The sequence below is a fragment of the Labrus mixtus genome, chromosome 20 (assembly GCF_963584025.1).
Source record: "Labrus mixtus chromosome 20, fLabMix1.1, whole genome shotgun sequence".
Lineage (NCBI taxonomy): Eukaryota > Metazoa > Chordata > Actinopteri > Labriformes > Labridae > Labrus > Labrus mixtus.
This window is the reverse complement of record NC_083631.1, coordinates 8,772,960-8,794,660: the sequence shown is the minus strand read 5'-3', so window position 1 is coordinate 8,794,660 and position 21,701 is coordinate 8,772,960. Positions and strand designations below refer to the sequence as shown.

At 37.4% G+C, this 21,701-nt stretch overlaps 1 protein-coding gene, 1 long non-coding RNA gene and 4 gene segments (V, D, J or C); 5 read left to right on the top strand and 1 right to left on the bottom strand.

Annotated features, from left to right (window-relative positions):
* Nucleotides 1-775: 775 nt before the first annotated feature.
* Nucleotides 776-3,384, bottom strand: LOC132995337 (uncharacterized). The gene is made up of 4 exons (XR_009677013.1): nucleotides 3,223-3,384; nucleotides 1,495-1,602; nucleotides 1,261-1,310; nucleotides 776-912 (listed from the first exon to the last, which is right to left on the bottom strand). It is a non-coding gene; the product is annotated as an uncharacterized LOC132995337 (long non-coding RNA).
* Nucleotides 3,385-4,900: 1,516 nt separating this feature from the next.
* On the top strand, nucleotides 4,901-5,537 carry LOC132995323 (Ig heavy chain V region 5A-like). The segment is given in 2 exon segments: nucleotides 4,901-5,054; nucleotides 5,145-5,537. Coding segments are annotated over 2 exon segments (345 nt in total).
* Nucleotides 5,538-6,265: 728 nt separating this feature from the next.
* On the top strand, nucleotides 6,266-6,788 carry LOC132954416 (immunoglobulin heavy variable 3-30-3-like). The segment is given in 2 exon segments: nucleotides 6,266-6,299; nucleotides 6,475-6,788. Coding segments are annotated over 2 exon segments (348 nt in total).
* A 4,183-nt stretch (nucleotides 6,789-10,971) lies between these two features.
* The window catches only part of LOC132995291 (Ig heavy chain Mem5-like), a 28,256-nt gene continuing 17,526 nt past the window's right edge, over nucleotides 10,972-21,701 (top strand). The window contains exons 1-2 of the mRNA XM_061065258.1: nucleotides 10,972-11,099; nucleotides 11,193-11,487. Of these exons, the coding sequence (XP_060921241.1) occupies nucleotides 11,051-11,099; nucleotides 11,193-11,487 (344 nt within the window). The 5' untranslated portion in view covers nucleotides 10,972-11,050. The remainder of the gene's footprint in view (nucleotides 11,100-11,192; nucleotides 11,488-21,701) is intronic.
* On the top strand, nucleotides 13,284-13,945 carry LOC132995306 (immunoglobulin heavy variable 3-48-like). The segment is given in 2 exon segments: nucleotides 13,284-13,442; nucleotides 13,531-13,945. Coding segments are annotated over 2 exon segments (363 nt in total).
* Nucleotides 14,715-19,987, top strand: LOC132995288 (immunoglobulin heavy constant mu-like). The segment is given in 7 exon segments: nucleotides 14,715-15,460; nucleotides 16,799-17,080; nucleotides 17,263-17,547; nucleotides 17,668-17,979; nucleotides 18,055-18,375; nucleotides 18,886-19,028; nucleotides 19,801-19,987. Coding segments are annotated over 7 exon segments (1,419 nt in total).

The following is a 21,701-nucleotide window of genomic DNA, read 5'->3' as shown; positions in this document are numbered from 1 at the left end:
GGTAGAAATGACCTTACACCAGCAGCTCTCCCAGATGAAGAGTCCTCTCTGCCATCACCCAGAGGAGCTGATCGACATCTGCACAACTGAAGAAGGTGGACAGAGTCTGGAGCTTTGTGACAGTGAACAGTGAGAAGGCTACCATAGTCATCCTCAGAGAAAACACAGAGATCCTGGTCAATATTCAATGCTGCTATTTTTCTTTCCATGATGTTGCCCTGTGTTTGAAAGGCCAAATGCTGGAGGGTTGTGTTGGATTTGCTTTTCCATCATATTTTAACAGTCAAACAATCATCCAGGATCTCTTTACTTTATTTGATTTTTGTTTGGATTTCTTTGTTCAATTATTTTTAATACTTTCTCTTATGTCCCAGCAGTTCAACCTGTTGGTCTCCCTTACTTATTTTCCACATGGTTAATGAAGCCAGGGGTTGTTTATTGAAGTTTTTTTTCTTCATAAAATGTTTAAATAAACTTTTTTTAAATCTGAATTGACTGTCTCTGATTAACTGGAGCACTACAAAGTGTTGGTCATAGTAAAATAATTTAGCAGTTAAGTTTATAGCTCACATTTAAAAGGCCTTGAACTGACATTAATTTCTTCTAAGAGCTAAGACAACAACAAAGCTAACAGACGAGCTCAGCTTGTCACAGCTGAGCTCGACTGAGATAAATGGCCTTCAAACTTATTTAATATTAAACATTTAAAGCCAATAAGCATAGCAAGATACGCATGAGATTCCATTTCCATTTATTCAATCACAGATCAAACAGTCTGGCATTTTGTGCTGCTGTTTTCAAGAGTTAATGACTAAAGAGAAAAACTCCATCGAGAGAGGACAGGAAACGCTCAGGGGACGAGTCCTCCATGTTGTCAGGTGTTGTTGATGGATCTGAATCTGAGGGCATCTTCTGTAATAAAGAAAAACAATCATGAAGTTAAATGTAAAGTATAATGGATTTTACTGTGATGTTTATGCCTCAGACCTGAAATCAGATCTGTCCTCAGGTTCTACTAAACTTCAGCTTCTAAAGTTTGCTTTAAAGACAGGGTAACTATTTTAGAGGAAAGAAATGTATATAATAAGACAGGATGAATCCATTAATATGATCAGCTTTATGAATTTATGTTTTAAGACAAAAGTGTTCCTGCCACTTTCTATTGAAGATTATTTTAAACTGTCATCACATGGGCCAGCCTGATAAATTAAACTAATGTTAAATATTCTCATATAATCAGATTTGTGTGCAGAACCTCACCGGAGCTGGAATCAGAGTCTGGACTGCTGTTTCCTTTGAGCATTGATTTCCTTGAAGACAGAAAGAAGAACAATTTAAACATGAACTAGACTTCTTGCAGAATCACAGAGGCTGTTAAAATCTTCTGCTAGTCTTCCTTACATTTTAAGAAGGATTATAAATTGTTACTAAAATTACTTTGATGCTGATAGCGGTTACAATAACACAGTCCAATCATATGAGAGATAATTTTACCTTTGAGTCCTATGTGAAGGCGTTCTCTTCAGAATCAGCGCTGCAAAGACAAGATGATGGCGTCCACCTTCACAACCTGCTGCTTCAGTCTGGCTGCTTCATGGTCACCTACAGGAACATCACAGAAATGCAATCAAAGTACTTCACTTTATTTATCAGAGGATGTACTGTATGCAAAGTAGAATTTTTTTTAGCTGTAATTCCTCAAAAAGATTTGAGACTGCTTTGTTATTTGAGAGCACAGATTGTTTCTTTTCCCTTCTCTCTGTTTGACTGTACATGACCTTTTAGTGCTGTAAAAGATGCTACAGTAAATCCTGGATCAGCTGTGCGGATGGTGTGACTGTGTGGTAAAGCTGTATTAAAGTTGTCACGCACATACTCATATGCCTTTGGAGAGTAAAAGTGCAGTGTGGTGGCAAACTGCTTATAAAATATAAAATAGTATTTTATTGGTGAGGTGCCCCAATCAAAGCGTCCTACAGAGTAGCAGCAGCGGGCTTTAGAGGGAGGAGACGAGCGCATTACGGAGAGGAGCGCACCGGAGGGGGCGAGCTGGGGGAGAGACGCGCAGCCTGAGAAAAAGGAAATCCCTGTTTACAATATAATGTTGGTGAAAAGAGGGAAATAGGAAGACATAAATGTCAATGTTGAAATTCTTTTGAATGCAGAGGCCGTGGATGTTCAGTTTTCTTTGGCTATAAAAAGGCAACAATAGCCTGTAGTTTAATCATGGTGTTTCTCTTCGTTAACGATTATTGAAGCGAAATCAAAAATAAATGCATGACATTTAAAACATATTAACATATGTGGGGAAAAACGCGATCTTTATGTCTTCTTTCATTGTACCTATGTCTCCTCCTAACTTCAATAACAGCAGTCTGTTGTGTGTAACACTGATCTCCTGCATTAACACCTTCCTTTCAAAGGTGTTAAACACAGACACAGACACAGTCACTGCAATTTTTGTCAGGTTTTGTCAATTTTTAGTACAAATTCTCAATGAGCGTCATTAAATTTACAATATGATCAACTTGTGACTGTTGAATTGGTAGTGTGTGGAAGACAATGCAGAATATTTATCAGTTTAAGCAGCATGATGCTCCGTTAATATTACATTACACCACCGCAGGTTGTTGATGTTTGTGTTCACGTTTCAGTTAGTCTCTTAAATCAGTAACAATTATATTAAATCAGAGCTTACCTTTAGTTTTATCTGGATACATAGAGAAATATTCTACCCTCGTATATAGTACTATGAATTTCAGCCTGCACGGTGAGCGGATGAAAGTAAAACCTGTTACTCTCTGTATAGCCCACTTATCACTCAGACTGTAAACATGTACACATTAGTAATGATGCAGGCCAGATTACAATTATTTGGCTTTGTTTTTGCCCTAGATACTTTTTTGAGACTTTACCAGACTATTTATTTTTGCTGTAAAATAACTGTACAGTCAATGAACCGCATCTATGAGCGGATTTTATATTACGATTCTTGGTTTTAAATACAATTTAAATCACAATAATGATATAACAATATCAAGAAACATAGCATGTCAGTTATTAGGTTTGCTCATTTTAAAAAATAAAATAAAAAGATAAATCATGCCGGATAAGTAACCTAGCTTTACAACATTTCAGCTAACCTTAGACTGCTTATGTGTTAGCTAGCTAGATAACGACTTTAACCAACCAATGACACATAAATCACACTTTTTTACTTACCGAAAAAACTGCAAAGATCCCTTAGCTCCCACAGGTCGGTTAGAACAGTTTACTGCAGAACAACTCATTTTGCCAGCTCAAAAAAGACGAAAAAACTGAACGGAAAAATTCAATGGCGTCTCGGCTTTCCTTCACTACGGAACTTTTGCTATTCACAAAGAGAGCTACGCAAGATATGCGGCTGTCAATCATCGTCAAATATAACGTAAAATCCCATTTTTCAACCTCAAATAACTTATTTAAAACAAACTTCACAGAAAAATGAGCACTTGAACACAATGTAGGGTGATAATAACTAATGATCACAGTAGAGTTTAGGTTTGGAAAAAAATTATGTGACTTATGTGACGAGTATTTTAGCTTTACAGTTTGACCCACATCCCGTCTGTTATCATTGAGGAGGCGGGGTTTATGACCTATACTGCAGCAAGTCAGCAGGGGGAGCTCTAAAAATAAAAGCTTCACTAGACCGGGGACCTTGTCCCGTCCATTATTTTTACAGTCTATGCATACAACACGGAGCTAACCTAGCTTAGTGTCTCACTGAACTTTCATAAAATGTAAATACAACGTTTTAAACATCAGTCTTTCTGTAAGTTCCTACAATAAACAATAAACATGAAAACATCTCTAGAAACATACTTTGTAGATAAACACAGATATATATTATCTTTTTACCTGAAAAAGGGTAAAAATGAATAAATGGACTCAAGACACGACGCTTCCTCTGTCAGCGTCATGCAGAATGAGGCATCGCGGCTGAGAGCTCCCCCTTCCGGCCTCGGCAGGCATAACTAATCAATCACATGCATTGTCTCTTGATAGACATTACAGGTAAATGACAGATTCATAAATCTTGGCATATCTGTTTGTTTCAAAGGTTTTTAACAAAAAACTCATTTTTAAAGTGTTTTAAATCCTTCAGACTGAATCTGTTTTAACACTGATATCTTTTACAAATTATTAACCTTAAATGAACTTCTACAATTGTTTTATGACATTTTTTACAAGAATTTGCTGTTTTATGTCACTCACATCATATTTATTTCTCCATGAAGTTATTTATAACTTATCAGTTATTTCAAATAAATTACACCTATCACATTATCTACTGGAAGAGATGAAAATTCATTTTCCACTTACATAATTAAAACTTTTTTCCTTGGTAGTAATGTTTGCAGACTTTGCAAAACACTACTTCTGTTTTTTATTCAATTCAGCTGATTAAATTCTTTGTATCTGTTTGGAGAAACTGTGTCTACATTTGTTTTGAACTCCAAGCATACAGTAGAGATCAACACGTGGACGAAACATGTAAAGATTTAAAATATTCCACATGATATGAAGATAGTACACCAACATTATTAATGAGTAATTATATATAATCACATCCACACAATATGAATTAACATAAGAAGAGTAGAAAAGCTCTTTCTAATAGCATTTCCTTATCACCTATTTATTGATTGTTGCTGCTCTCTTTGATAAGATTAATCCTAAAATGAATGAAACCAGTTATTAGTAAACACTTTCAATCAATCTGATCCTACAGTATGATCACATATATTATATCTGTTATCATATGTAAAGCAGAAATGATTTCCAGTCATCTTTTCACTCTGCAGATATAAAAACAGTGAACAGACTCTTCTATTGGCTCCAGTCAGACCATTATTGATGCTTCATATGTTTGATTGTATGCAAACTCAGTGAGCTTCCTTGTTACTCAGCTATAAAAACTTCCCATCAGGCCGTCAGTGGAGTTCACAGCACGTCACTTTCAACATCAACCATGTTTTCTGTAGCTCTGCTGCTGCTGCTGGCAGCTGGATGTGAGTCTGTCTGCATCTGTCAAAGTCAACAGTTCTTCTTCTGCAGTTTAACTTGATCATTTCTTACTAAACATGTTCTCTTTTTAACAGGTGTGAAGTGTGAACAGTTGACACAGCCAGCCTCTGTGACTGTGCAGCCAGGTCAGAGTCTGACCATCACCTGTCAGGTCTCTTAATCTGTTAGCAGCTACTACACAGCCTGGATCAGACAGCCTGCAGGGAAAGGACTGGAGTGGATTGGAATGAGATACACTGGAGCCGCTTACTACAAAGATTCACTGAAGAACCAGTTCAGTATCGACTTAGACTCCTCCAGAAACACAGCGACTCTGAACGGACTGAATATGCAGCCTGCAGACACTGCAGTGTATTACTGTGCCAGAGACCCACAGTGACACAACCCATCAGTAGAGCTGAACAAAAACCCCTCAGAGCCTGAACACCAGTAACATGAAGCCACCAGAGGAGGAGCCCTCACACCAATAATGATTAACACCAAGCACTGAACCAGGGGAACAGAGTCTTTTCCTTTGCTGCCCCTCTCTCTCTGGATCTCTCTCCTCAAACACACCTGAGACTTTACTGACCTGCCACAATTCAAATCACTGATAGAAACATTATAAACACTGCTTTAAATTGCTAATGTTTATTTTTGTACCATTGTTTAAAAGTGTTTTTCTTTAAATGTGACTCTGTAAAACAAATAAATTAAATGTATTATAATTATTATTATACATATTAAACACCAGTTCACTTTTACAGTAAGGAGAAAAACAGCTGTAACACATTATGAAAATACCTTTGTTTTCAACAGAATAACTCACAATTATCAGGATCACATTCACATTAGTAACTGAACCAGAGGTCTTTAGCTTCCTCTATGGAGATCTTATTCTATCAAACTATAAGAAAATGAGATTTTAATACCACTGTTGTTCTCTGATACCCTGAGCCCATGTGACAAAATCCTCCGTGAATGTTGAGAACAGAATACACATACATGTTACTGTATGATCCCTAACTGTTAAAAAGTGGAGCTGTGTGTTATTCTGCTTTGTGTTCTTACTGATTGGCTGCCTGAGTTGAGATACTGAAAAAAATAAACAAACAATTAACAACTTAAAAGGACACTTGTGTTTAGAATTTAATTCCAAAAGTAAAGAAGTGATATCCAAATGAAATTATTTTCTTATCTCTCTGAGGAGGAGTCAATGCAAATCTCTGATGTGTTCCTCCTCTACTTATGTGAGAGCAGAGAGGACGACAGAGAACAGTGGACACACAGTTGAACATGATGGACTATAGGACAGGACTGCTGCTTTTTACTGTCTGCTGGGCAGGTGATGATCATCACTCATCTTTACTCTAAAAAGTGTTCTGAAAGTGTCACATCTGATGGTTTTCTTTTCTGTCTCTTCAGGTGTTGATGGTCAGACTCTGACACAATCTGAACCAGTGGTTAAAAGGCCTGGAGAATCCCACAGACTGACCTGTTCAGCCTCTGGATTCACATTCAGCAACCACCATATGAGCTGGGTCAGACAGGCTCCTGGAAAAGGACTGGAGTGGATCGCCTGGGTTGAGAATGATAATGACAGAAAATACTACTCTCAGTCAGTTACAGGCCGGTTCACCGCCTCCAGAGACAACAGCAGACAGCAGCTGTATCTGCAGATGAACAGTCTGAAGACTGAAGATTCTGCTGTTTATTATTGTGCCAGAGACCCACAGTGACACAGGAGGAAGTATCGCTGTACAAAAACTCAACATGTCATACAGTACACTCTCTGTGTTTCATTTATAGAATAAGCTTCAGTTTGATGTAAAAAAAATAAAGTTTCAGTTCTTGTGCATCTCTGGTATTCTGCCACATGTTGTTAAAGTAGACTGATGAAATCTCATATTTAGTGGATCTGACTGTTAACGTGAATCTTCTTGTTTGAAGCAGCTTGTCCTTGTAACTTTTAACTAAGGGCATGTGTCGTCCCCACAACCACAGCCTGACGCCCAGCCTCCACCATCCGACTGTGTCGACCCTACAACCACCGCCGTCCACATTCATGCTCAGCCTGCTCCGACCTCCACCTCAGCGGCAAGGAAGTGTGGACAACAGGAACGCGAGGAATACAAAGGAGAAATCCTTCCTGCATATCATCTCATATGCTCTTTTGTAAAGCGTCTTGAGATAACAACTGTAATGAATTGATGCTATTCAAATAATGATTGATTGGTTGACTGAATGTGTCTGTCTCTCCTTAATTGCTAAAAAGAGCGTCTTGTGTTTCCAGTTTGATCGGACTGAGTGAAGGAAACCGATGGACTGGATCTTGTATTGCTTTGGAGAAAGAGACATTTTAAATATCAACGCTCTGAGGATTTTCATTTTCTGCACACACACTTAAAACCAAATAGTGATAATAGGCCATGTTTACACAACAATGATTTCATCCTAGTAATAATTTCCATAGAAACCAGCCTGTTAAAAAAAATATTTTTAAATCACTTACGCAAACCCGAAGCCCCCCATGAACAATGAGGCATCACTCACAGAGAGTGTTATACGTATAGGGAGGGGTGGGTCAGAGTAACTCTGCTGCAGAATGAGCATGTTTAGACGACCTGCAGAAAAGATTATGTTGGGGCTTTAAGCAGTGATGCAACCAAAAGAACAAATAGACTGCTGTGTATTACTGTGTGAGATTTACCCACTGATAAAAGAGGCCAGAAGAAAAATAAAACCTGACGAAATGCATTTTTACAAAGGCCAACAGAGGGCGATAAAAGATCAAACGTATAATGGCAGAGCATTGTGACAAAGTCTCTTAAAGCTCAATCACAAGAAGGAAACATTCAGCAGCAGTTGATTCGGTGGGTTCATCCTAACTGTTGGTTTTAAATCATAGAGACAATAATAAAAAGCTTTGTGACCTGCAGGCTGTCACTTCATTGAAGCTGGTGACGTCTAAAGTTGTGTTTCTCTCTCGTCAGAATTTAGCTGACAGTAAAACTACTTTGTGACATTAAATACATTGAAAAAGAGATTTATCAAAATGTCTTGACGTTTACAAAAAATCCAATCTCCAGTGTTTCAGTATCACGTCCTGGACTGTGACTCGACTTGAAAACAAGCACTGGTGATTCAAACCTGACTTCAGCATTGACTGCATTCAGACTTGGAATTTGAGAAAATGTCTCATATTTATTGATTGAAAAGATTTTTGATTTTTTTGGTTCTAAAATGTATTCACTTTCAAGCATGTGCTGGCACGAGTGTTCACCTGCATGTGAATATTGTCTCTGTAAGGATGCAGAAAAAGGAAAAACAAATTGTGCAGACATCTATCAAGGATTCATCCAGAAAAGTAACTCAGTTAACGGGGTCATGACTCTGACGTGACTCTGTTTCTTCGACTCATACTCCAGATTTGGTGATTCCACAACAACACTGCCTATCTCATTGTTATACCCTTTTATTTGGCTAAGTTATTTAAACACAGATTAACATCACCATGACAACAGGTAAACATGTTAAATTTGTCTACTAGCAGGTGTATCTGCAGATGAACAGTCTGAAGACTGAAGATTCTGCTGTTTATTATTGTGCCAGAGACCCACAGTGACACAGGAGGAAGTATCGCTGTACAAAAACTTAACGTGTCAAACAGTACTCTCTCTGTGTTTTTTATTTATAGAATAAGCTTCAGTTTGATGTGAAAAAAATAATGCATCTCTGGTATTCTTCCACATTTTATTCAAGTAGTGTGAAAACATCAAATATTTAGTGGATCTGATTATAAACGTGAATCTGCTTGTTTGAAGCAGCTGGTCCTTGTAACTTTTAACTAAGGGAATGTGTCTGTTTCTCCTTGATTGATAAAAAGGGAGATTTTAACACCTATTAAAATTATGTATTCAAGAGACGTTTGAAATATCAACGCTCCGAGGATTTTCATTTTCTACGCACACACTTAAAACAAAATAGTGATAATAGGCCATGTTTACACAACAATGATTTCATCCTAGTAATAATTACCATAGACACCAGCCTGGTAAAAAAGAAAAAAACACTTGTGCAAACCCGAAGCACACCATAAATGAAGAGGCATCACTCACAGAGAGTGTTATACGTATAGGGAGGGGTGGGTCAGAGTAACTCTGCTGCAGAATGAGCATGTTTAGACGACCTGCAGAAAAGATCATGTTGGGGCTTTAAGCAGTGATGCAACCAAAAGAACAAATAGACTGCTGTGTATTACTGTGTGAGATTTACCCACTGATAAAAGAGGCCAGAAGAAAAATAAAACCTGACGAAATGCATTTTTACAAAGGCCAACAGAGGGCGATAAAAGATCAAACGTATAATGGCAGAGCATTGTGACAAAGTCTCTTAAAGCTCAATCACAAGAAGGAAACATTCAGCAGCAGTTGATTCGGTGGGTTCATCCTAACTGTTGGTTTTAAATCATAGAGACAATAATAAAAAGCTTTGTGACCTGCAGGCTGTCACTTCATTGAAGCTGGTGACGTCTAAAGTTGTGTTTCTCTCTCGTCAGAATTTAGGCAGCCCCCACAGTGACACAGGAGGAAGTAATGCTGTACAAAAACAGTCAAAGTAGCATTTCACATTACATCAGTAACCTCACTGTCTGGGATGTGTTAAATAACTTCACAGAATCCTTTGCTATTTTTGTCTAGTGGACCTATGGAGCTTGTTCAATTCAGAATCAGGGATATACTCCTTAACATACAGACTCAGACTAAGATGGAGTGACTGATTCCAAAACCAAAAGCTGATTCGTGTACAAAGTAATGAGAAAATGATAAACCTGATGTAGGAGTTATTACTCTCTCTACATTAAATGGATTGGTTTACTGCTCCTCTCTCTTACACTGCTAATGTCAACCAGAAGTATATCAGCAGTTCTTCATTTTATTGAATTACATTTTAAAAGGATACTCAACAGGAATAAAGCACAGACATACTTTCCCTGTCAGAATAATTTCTAGGTTTGTAATTACTGTAGGCTTCACCACTTGAACGAAAAATCAATACCCACAAACATCCAGACCTCTTAAATCTTCACTAAGGATCCTGGAAAGGACTTTTAAACCAAACGTTAAACAACAACAAATGAAAACCAAATAAATGAACAGACAAATAAAACTATAGCCTTTTCTTTCTCAATGCTGGGTCCTTAAAGTTTGAGAGGGCAGATACAGGTTTGTGTGTGAAGGCATGTGCTCCCCTCTTATTGTTGTATGAACTGACAAAACTGCGTCCTGCCGACTCACTCAGCTGTGTATTACTGAGTCTGTGTACGCTCCACTGACACAAATCACCAAAAGACCAGCACAACTAATCCAGAGCAATGCAGTGCAACCACACATAATGTTGACTTTATAAAGACAACACAATCTGATAAGTATGATGTGAGGAATCTTTATGTATTCACAGAACAATAGAGGATTTTTGTTTTACCTGTACATGAGAAGAATAGCGTGCTATAAACCCAATCAGACTTCCACTGCAGCCGACATCAGTACAGAAAAAAATGTAGAGAAGCTTGATTTTTCCTGAATATTTATAGATTAATGTTGTGTATTGTGATCCCAAGAAATACTTGGGGAAACATTTAATTCAGTGCTCATGGAATCGGGTAGAAAATATCATCTGATAACATATCTACATTAACAATATAGCTTCCAATCTCAAACACACAAGCTACAATATCCCCTTTTTCATATCAAGATGAAAAGTAAGAGATTATCATTTAGGGAAAAAACATGACTGTGATATTTTAGAGTTTGTTCTGTTGCTGAAGATATTCTCTTCTTATGGAAATGTATCAGTCACAGTTTCTCTTTTGAACCTGTAGAGGGAGGTCTATGCAAACTCGTCCTCTCTTATAAACACACCGTCAGTAACTTGTGGCAGATCAATCGGACAGTTCTGAACACTTTTGAAAATCTGAGATCAGACAGCACTGAACAGAGGAATGGGTAAAAGTAGTATCTGGAGTTTATTACTTGTAGTTACTATTCATGGTGAGACAATCCATCCTGCTTTAATACTTTGTGTAAATGTCAAACCTTTTTTTCAAGTTTTGTTGATAATGATCAATATTTCTATGACAACAGGAGTTTGGAGTGAGATCAGACTGGAGCAGTCTCCCTCTGAGGTGAAAAGACCTGGAGAGACAGTGAAGATGTCATGTATCATATCTGGGTTTGACATGACGAGCTACAATATCCACTGGATCCGACAGAAACCAGGGAGAGCTCTGGAGTGGATTGGGTGGATGAATACTGGCAACAATGATGCTAGCTATGCAAGCTCCTTTCAAAGTCGCTTCAGTATGACAGAAGATGTGCCCAGCAGCACTCAGTTCCTCCAGATCCAGACACTGACAGCAGCAGATTCTGCTGTTTACTTCTGTGCTCGTCAAGACACAGTGAGTGAGGACAGTGGAGCAGCTGCACAAAAACCTCCACAGAGAATCAGCAGTGTGATCTCAATCATATCTGTTTTTTCATACCATCATACTAAGAGTTATTGATTTGATGTACCAAGAAAAAGAGGACATGAGACAAGTCTACAGTGTTCACTTAATTACGGTATTTAAACAGACCCAACATAAATCATAGTGCAAGTGTGAAATCCAGTGCAAGCAAGCAGTTGGCAACATTTGGCAATAGTGGCAAGATCGGAAGAATCCTGGCTGAGCAGAGAAAGTAAAATAAATAATTAGAGCCCAATAGATGAATCAGCCAGCCAATAATGTCGACCGATATTTTGTTTACTATTAAAAATAGATATAAAGACATTTACTATTGGTATTGGCTAAAGTTATTGCAGATATGCATCAATATCACTACAATTATTCACCAGTCAAATCGCCTTTTAGTTGAGTGTCATTGTATTACACTATCAGTTCTCTTTCACCAGCAGAGGGCATTCTTTGGATTACAACAAGCATTATTACTCCAAAGAGTCAAGTGATGCACGTCCATGCACAGTTACTTTTCAGTTCAGTGAGCATCTTGTCTTCTTGAAATATCTTTTCCACAAGTGTTATCACTGCATTTGAGGTATAAACAAAATACATTCGTATATATCTATATGATCTATCCAGCTCTACAAACAAAAAATACATTTAAGAAAGATATCGGCCAATATATCAGTACCAGTTTTTTTTCTCTTCCTAATAATGATATCTGTATCGGCCCCGAAAATCACTTATTGCTCAGGTCCTACGAACAATCACAACAACCACAACAGATATTACAGACTTATGGTTACAATGCAAATTATGTGCAATATAAGTGTACATATGATTAAACTTATATGAATAATTGCATTCAATCAGGTCTCATATTCTTCTTTTCTCTTTTACTGCCTGGTCACTGATGGAATTTATTTCCAGTTCCTGTGAGCAGTTTCTTTAGCTTGTTATTGAACGGACTAAAAGTAATATTCCTAACAACATCCTACAAAAGCAAATGAGATGATCTGGAAGAAGATTGTTAGTTTTTTTATTCTTTGTAATCTCTTTCACCGCAGGGTGTTTGTCAGGAAAGACGATATACAGCACTCTGCCAAACTCCACACAAATGATTCATGAGCGATCTTTTGATGGTTAAAAGACAGCAGGAGGATTTATTTTATCAGACAATACAACTTTTTTCAGCACAGGACAAGATCAGCATAAAGAGAAGACATGCCGTGTTGACAAATATCAAACACAAATGAAAAGTTCTTCACTATCAATTTAAGCTAGCAGAGATGAAGGAAAATCTCCTAAAATGAGGTAAACAGTGAAAGTTTCAGAGTCAACATCCTCAAGTAATTCTCTAAATATCAATAATGCTTTCCCAATCCACTCAACACATATTCATTGAGGTAAAAAGACTTTCACAATCCTTTCAGATGAAAATATGTTTGCATGTTTTCCCAAACTGATTGTTACAAATCTGACACAGAGTACAGGATCAACTCATTTTATGTTCTTCGTGTCTAACCAGCCTTGAAAACTCTATTCATTTAGAAACACATCTAGTGTAGAGAGATGAAGCAGAATCTACATTTCATATATGTTTTTTTCCAAAGCAACAAACATCAGAGAGTATGTACAACACAAGCAAGGATCTAGAGAAGAGGAAGCAACGTCTGGTTCAGACTGCACCAGTCAAATGATGTTGAAACTGACGTTGAATCTTCATGCTTTTCATTTTTAGATATGTGAGGTGTGGCAATGCAAATGTTCCCCTTTTCCATTGCTTTTAATCTCCCTGCAACTTGAGGATACACCAATCCAACAACCAGATTTACACACATTTTTACAATGACTTTATCCGGGTGTTTAACGTTTCTCATGCTATCAGTTTCTGGTAAATACACACACATATATAGCCTTGTCTTTGTATGTGTCAGGGTTTGTGTGTGGCTCTGTTCTGATCAGTCTGTTTTTCTCCACAGTGGTGCGCAGTCAGACTCTGACTGAGTCTGAACCGGTGGTAAAAAGTCCTGGAGAATCCCACAAACTCACCTGTACGTACACAGGAATATCAGACGGTGATGCACCTATCAGCTGGATCAGACAGGCTGAAGGAAAAGGACTGGAGTGGGTGTCCCACATTTCTGCTCCGAGTGGAAGCACTAAATATTATTCCACGTCGGTCAAGAATCGCTTCACCATTTCAAGAGACAACGATGTGGACCAGGTGTATCTGCACATGAACAGCCTGACAGCTGAAGACTCTGCTGTTTATTATTGTGCCAGAGCCCCACAGTGATACAGGAAGTCAGAGAGCTGTACAAAAACTGCTGCAGATGTTATTGTGACTGACTAATGACTCACTGAAAGTTATGTAAAAAACAAACAAAAAAACAACAGTTTTGCCGCAAGTTATCCTCCACAGATACAAATGAAGTAGGAATAGTTCCAACACTAGGAAATGGAGAATGGTAAATGGACTTGAGCTTGTATAGCATTTGTATAGTCTTCTGACTACTAGTGCTTTTACACCCAAGGTCACACATACACATCACACACTGATGGTAGAGGCTGCTATGTAAAGAGACCATCAGTATTAACTCATCCATTCATACACATCACACACTGATGGTAGAGGCTGCTATGTAAAGAGACCATCAGTATTAACTCATCCATTCATACACATCACACACTGATGGTAGAGGCTGCTATGTAAAGAGACCATCAGTATTAACTTATCCATTCATACACATCACACATTGATGGTAGAGGCTGCTATGTAAAGAGACCATCAGTATTAACTCATCCATTCATACACATCACACACTGATGGTAGAGGCTGCTATGTAAAGAGACCATCAGTATTAACTCATCCATTCATACACATTCACACACCGAAGAAGCAGCAGTAGCAACTCGGGGTTAAATGTCTTGTCCAAGGACACATAGGCTATGTAGCTGCAGGAGCTGGGGATCAAACCCAGACCTTTCAGTTCCTACTCTACCACTAAGCCACAGCTGCCATACTCATGACTGATCCCTCCAATTGACTTATGGTCCATGCAAACGTATTAAATTAACTTGCAAACTTACTACATTTTTAATTCTCATTACAAAATCTTTGATCATTTGTTTTGATATTTAGAAAATAAAATATATTTTTAACAATAGATTCCTAAAATAAAAGATTGTGATGCTTTAGTTTGAGGATTATCATAGATAATAGATGAATAGGCATCATCTTCTATTTACCATCATCTGAATTCTTGTTTCTCAAATATTCAGATTAATATGCATACATAAGCCAAAGTATCACAATGATTCATTATGACAAATTATCAATTACAAGATGAAGAAAATTATAGAATTTAAGTTCAGTGTGATTGTTACCCACTGCTAATAATAAACGTTTCCTGACGCTCCATACAGGAAACAGTGTTTAGTTTTTGTATGAGGCTTTATCACGGTGTTATTTGGGGTGGGCACTGTGATATACAGCTGTACAAAAACCTGAGAGCAACAATCTTAAACTATCCTATTTTAAAGATGGACAAAAGGGGACTGGACAAAATATCTCACATTGAACTATAAGGAAACTAATGTGTAATGGTTTTTATAAGCAGATTTTTAGGTAAAAGTTGTTTATTTAGTAGTTTGAAGTCGTAGGTAGTTCATGTATGTAAATGTTATTCTTAGTAAATCTCAACTTTAAAAAGAGTCAAAGACTCAACATGAACATACGCTTATAGGGGGACACTAGAGTTTCCTACAGATCAGGACTTGGTGGTTTTCAAACCTTTAATAAGGTGTTTTTCTGGTTCTTCAGGTTTTTGTTGAAGCATTGAGTTGAGATGTATCACTGTGCTTACTTTGACTACTGGGGTCAAGGGACTGCAGTCACCATTAATTCAGGTAAGTCACTTTAAAACCTTTTTAGTGATTACTATATTTATCTTTTTTTAAACTGATTTTTGATGCTTGAGAAGTTGGACCCGGTCGTAATGTTTAGGTTTACAAATAGCAGAATCAGAAAGCAGAGACAGTTGGTTGGTAATGCAGCTGTTTCCTTGAAAGCATTAGAAAACGGCTTTCTTGGCATTACAACTCTCTGCAGGACAGGGTTTTAAGTAAACATGACTTTGTCTGGATTTTAACTGCTGCTGGTGAGGACCTCAGAATGTTTTCCCCACATTAATATTCACCAACTTTTTATTTTGTGGATATTCACAAGACCTCATACTGTGTGATGAGAGGTAAGACTAGCGTTGAGCTGAGATATATTTAAGTTTTCTGTGTTTCAATAGGAGGTCTCTGTGTGAAAGTATGAAATAAATATAAAGTAAATTGCAGGAAAATTTACCTTCATGAGACTTTATTTTCACAATGAAGATTAAATTGTTGATCGTTGATATTGAGAGCATAGCTCATAAAATAACTTTCTCCCACAAATTGGCAACTATTAAACAATAGGCTTACATAAATATTCTAAATACTCATTTAATACATTATATATACAAATTATATTATTATCATGACATCTTAAGGTTTTGCTTATGTGAGGTTCTTTCATTAGTATGTTCACCTCCAATCCGTTGACTTGTGTTGACCAGACAAACAAAAATAAGATGTATGTTAGATTTTCTCATATTGTTTTCAAAATATTGTCTTATATTTGTTTACTGTGCAAGCTGGCTAAATAAATTCAAAAAGTTGATAGATGTGAGGATTTCTGGAATCAACTTTATTTACATTTTTATTTAATCAGATTCTTTATTAAGTATAATTTAAAAATATATATATTATTCAAACATTTTTTCATAAAGGTAAAAATTCACAATACCTCCATTTTCCGTCTATTAAAGACAATCTGGAATCCACGATTATGTGAGTTTTAATAAAGATGGAAAATTATTTTTTAATACTTTATAGACTGAATAAATAAAATATTGGGGGGAAAAATTGCCACTTGCAAGAAAACATCAAAATAATGTAAAACAATGAGATAGTTATGAGATAGGGGCGGGCAGTAGCTCAGTCTGTAGGGACTTTGGTTGGGAAGCGGAGGGTCAGCAGCTCATTCCCCCTCACTCTGACTATTTGATTGATTGATCTAACATAGAGCACTTTGGGTCTGCCTTTTGTAATTCTGTCATTAAAATATAAAATATATTTTGTTTACATTTAAAAAAGGCAGTTGTGATAATAATCAGTAATTTCTATTAATTTGGCTTTATAAAATCTTTTCTAAAGGAACTGCACCGACTCTGTTCCCTGTGGTTCAATGCGGCTCTGGGACTGGAAATCAAATCACTGTTGGTTGTCTGGCTCATGACTTCACCCCAAAGAGTACTTTCCAGTGGACGGATGCCAGCGGGACCAGTTTAACTTCTGTACAATATTCTACAACTGTCAATGACAACAAATTCACAGGTCTTAGTCTGGCCCAAGTATCCAAATCTGACTGGGGTTCAGGGAAATCTTTTAACTGTTCTATGACGTATCCTGGAGGATCCAAAAGTGTCAAAGTTGAAAGTAGGTGATTTTTAACCTTCTGTCATGGCTCTTTTACGTTTTGTCCAAATGCATTTTCTTGTTTTTATGTTCAGAATTGTCTATATATTTCCAATTTTCATCCAGTATTATTGAACAAATTCTTTCAGATTGATCTGATTTCAACTTAATCTCCATCTCTGCTCTTTCATTCACCTGCGTAGTGCCCGAACTCCCTCCAAAGATAACGTTGGTATTGGTGCCAAGAGGAGACACTCAGGCTCTGATGTGTTCAATTGATGATTTTTTTCCCAATGAATTGACGGTAAAATGGAAGAAAAATGAAATAGAAGAAACTGGCTTCACTACTTGGCCCCCCAAATCATTCAGGAACACATTTTCAGCTGTCAGTGTTCTGAATGTGAGGAACACAGACTGGGACAGTAAAGCCGTGTACACATGTGAGGTGACACACAAAGGCACAACATATATGAAGAAGGCCTCAAAAGGTACAAGTCTAATACAATCCTATCATAATACTGCTGTTTATTTACTACAACTAAACTGTAAACAATAATACAGTATCAAGGTGATACGAGATGAATTCCTCTAACTCTCTTTTTTTGTAGCTGCTGTCACATTGGCCCTTAACCAACCAAGTCCCAAAGAATTGTTCAACAACAACCAGGCAAAGTTGGACTGTATCGTTTCTGGACAAGACAGTAGTGTTGTAAACGACATGAGAATAACTTGGCAAATTAATGAACACAATGTGTCTGATGGCATTACTTTGACGGAAAATTCCGGAAATGGTCAACACAGCAAAATCAGCACGTTGACTCGGCGTCTCTCAGAGTGGCAGACAGTCAACAAAGTGAGATGTTCTGCCATGAGAGACAATATGACACCAGTAATTCAAGACCTGACTGTCCATAAAGGAGGTACAGTATGTTACTTACACGTGAATATAAATCCTGTAAATGAACGTCCTTCTCTAAATCAAATGTCTCTTTCAGATTGGAAGAAAACAAAAGTGACCGTCCACGTCCTCCCAGAGGAGGAAATCAGCAAAGGAAACGAGGTCACTCTAGTGTGCCTGGTCTCCAGTCTTGAACAGCAGGATTACTACATCGCCTGGTCTGAGTACATCGGACAAAAGACTGGAAACTATGTTGATGGCATTAACTTCCCACCTCAGAAGACCCAACAAGGCTACTCAGTAACAAGTATTTACTACACAACCAAGGACAAGTGGAACAACCACACGTACACGTGCAACGTCTGGCCTGCTGGCAGCAATAGTTCCATGAATCCACAGCCAGTGTCTAAGGCCCAGGGTAACTCCTTAGAATGTGACATACAGAAGACTTAGCTCTAAATGTTGTTTTTTTAGTGCTCATGTGTTCTGCTGTCTGTGTTTGCAAACCATGTGATGTTAAAACGCGCACCCTGTGATGTCACCAGTGTCTGTCATTGTAAAAAACAACATCCATGTCTCAATTTTGTTCTGTTTGTCATAAAATGGTGTTTTAATCTGTCTTTGTCAAGTGATCTAACAGCCTGATATGTGTGCTGAGTGTTTCAAATAAATGTTGCATTGAGAAAAAGTTTGTTACATATTCATGAATGAATTATAACATCAAACAAATTGAAGAACAAGCACAAAACAGCAGGGTTTTTTATGTTGCTGTTTCACTATGCAACATGAGAAATTACCATATAACATGTCAAAGAGAGAGAAACACTAGTGTATATGCACTATTCCATAACGTACAAAGACTATGTTAAGATACACAGACACACACACAGACACCTCTCATCTAACCACCTCTTATATTTTCCTTCAGAGTCAAAAGTGAGTGGGGGTGAATACTACATACATGATGCCGTTGAAGAGGATGAGTTCAGCAGCTTGTGGTCCACAGCCGCCTCTTTCATATTCCTCTTCATAGCCTCTCTCTTCTATAGCATGATAATCAGCCTAGTCAAGGTAAAGGCTTTTTCTGCACATTAGTTTTACCGACTTATACAGTATGTTGTATTATAGTTTTACTATCATTGGAAGGTATGAAATCAATGTCAGTGATGTAAGCGATATAAATACTACTTACAAACTCATGAGCATCATTTTTTCTGCGGGTGTAAAAACTTCTTCAGATCTTCACAGACCAGAATGTGCAGGATATGAAAAGACACTACACATTTAGAGACATGGACGTGAAAGTTAGATGAATCTATTTGTACATGTGATGGATTACAAACCCTTCTGGTTCAGATGTATTTCAAATGAATCTACCCGTTAAGCTAAAGGAAATTTGACATGTTAAAAAAAAAAAAAAGGCTGTGAAGTTTACCTTCTGAGTGGAGAATTGAATGTGGTTGATTGACCTAATTCAAAGGTAGATTACTTTAAAATGCAAAAAAAGCCTGTGTCCATTAACGCCTATTTTATTTGTTCTGGCAGCGTTCACAACCTCAATTTCAGAGCTTCTCTCACTGAGCTCTCACGGCGCTCACTGTTGCTAGGCTCAAGGCACTACTGCGTCTGTCTGTAGTGACCATAAGGTCTGTTTTAAAATGCTTTGTATGTCTAATATGAACTTTTATTCAAGAAAATATCACCAAGGAAACGTAAAAACGCCGTAAATGAATCATATTCTTGCACAAGCAGCAGACTTTTCAAATCACGCCACTGTTCATCAATGTGTCATTGACAAGTTAAATGAATGTATTTTTTAATATTGTTTTCCTTTATTTTTCAGATAAGGAGTCAATAAGGGATGGAACGGATGCACAACACAGACAAGTACATTTGTGATTTTTGGTATTTCTTTTTCATCTAGTTTTAAAAGCATGAACATAATCCACAAACTACTGTATATTGTAATTTCAAAAATGTAATACATGATGTTTAAACATTCTATTAAAGTGTATTTTCTGTAACCTAAATCCATGGTTTTCATGTCTTTACATTTCAGGGAAACTTGTACATAATGTTTTAATATCTGCAAAATGTTCTGTGTCTTTCTTCTCTCTTATGAAATGTGTGTGTGTTGTGTGTGTGTGTGTGTGTGTGTGTGTGTGTGTGTGTGTGTGTGTGTGTGTGTGTGTGTGTGTGTGTGTGTGTGTCTGTGTGTGTGTGTGACTGGTTGATTTGTATTTTGCTGTTTCCATCATCTGCCCAGAGACAACAGATGGAAATTAGCTAGCTAGTTAAATCTGGTACAAAGCATCTCTTCTCTTCTGAAACTAATGTTTTTTTTTGTACACTGTCCCTGATTCAAATAAACAATTATATATAAAAAAATATATATATCTCATGCGCCTTTTTAAAAAAACCATCCCACTTTAAGAATAGGGGGATAGCATTTTGATACAGGCAACACAAAATAAAATGTCTAATTTTGTTGTGTCAATAAGTAATGTTGAGTATTTTAGTTCAAATAAATGGTACTTATTGCTTAAAATGAGGATGGACAATGTTTTACCTAACCATAATAGGTCCACCAGTGCGGCTAGGCCCCAGAAAGCTTTCCCTTTTCCCCTCATTATGGGCGGCCTTGACTAGAAATGATGGTGGGCCTGTGTTGAAAAGCTTTTGAGGAATCGAAGAACATCAAAAATAACTCTGCATCAAGTCGATCTTTGCAAATGTCTTTTATCAGTTAAGCTCAGAAGGGTTTTCTAGTTTCCTGGCCTTGCTAAACATATCATCTTTAGAGAGTCACTTCCCCCTTCTCTGTGCACCTCTGGGACCACACCTGTGCCACTGAAACTTTGTAGAAACTGTCTGAGCTACAAATAAACTTCCTCAAGTGAGAGACTCGTATGCCACTGCATACATTTACAAACCAGTTTGTATCCAAGCATGAAGAGGCAAACATGCACACTGTAGACACCGCCCACCAGCACAACTCTACAGAAAAGTGTTGGCGGCTGTGGCTCATTTGGTCGAGTTGATCGTCTCTGAACCAGAAGGTGGGGGGTTCGATCACCAGCTCCTGCAGCTACATGTCTGATGTGTCCCTGGGAAAGACACTTAACACCAAGTCGCTGCTTCGTTGGTGGTGTGTGAATGTGTATGAATGGGATTAGTTACTGATGGACATCAGTAGCATCAGTGTGTGAATGTGTAGGTGTGACCTGCGGTGTAAAAGCGCTTATAGCTTATATCAACCCTCATTGTTTTTTATCTCTTCTTATTGTTTCTTTCTCTTTTAGTTGCTAATTTATCTTCTTACATTCTTTTTGAAAACCGAACAAGGATGCAATCTACAAAAAAAAAGTAATTTAGTTTAAGGCTGGTAACATGAGATAACATTAACTGACAAAACTTTCATTTTCTTCTTAACAAATTCCTTTACTAATCTCTGATTGCTAAACACAGGGTTATGAAGAATTGGTTGATAAAATGACCTCCAAGCCATTTCTACATTTCTATTCATCATTCTCCCTTTATTTACCAGTCATTTTCTTCATGTGTAATGTGTCATCTTTTGTTTATTAGATTCACTTCAAAAATTCTTTATTAAAGCAAGTTGATGAAGAGTTTGACTTGAAAAGAAGTGTGCAATAATGTCAGCTTGTTGAAATAAAAGGGAACATTTTAGAGACTTCAGACTTTATCCTTTTCACAGCACGGTTTCTGTCCAACAGACAATTT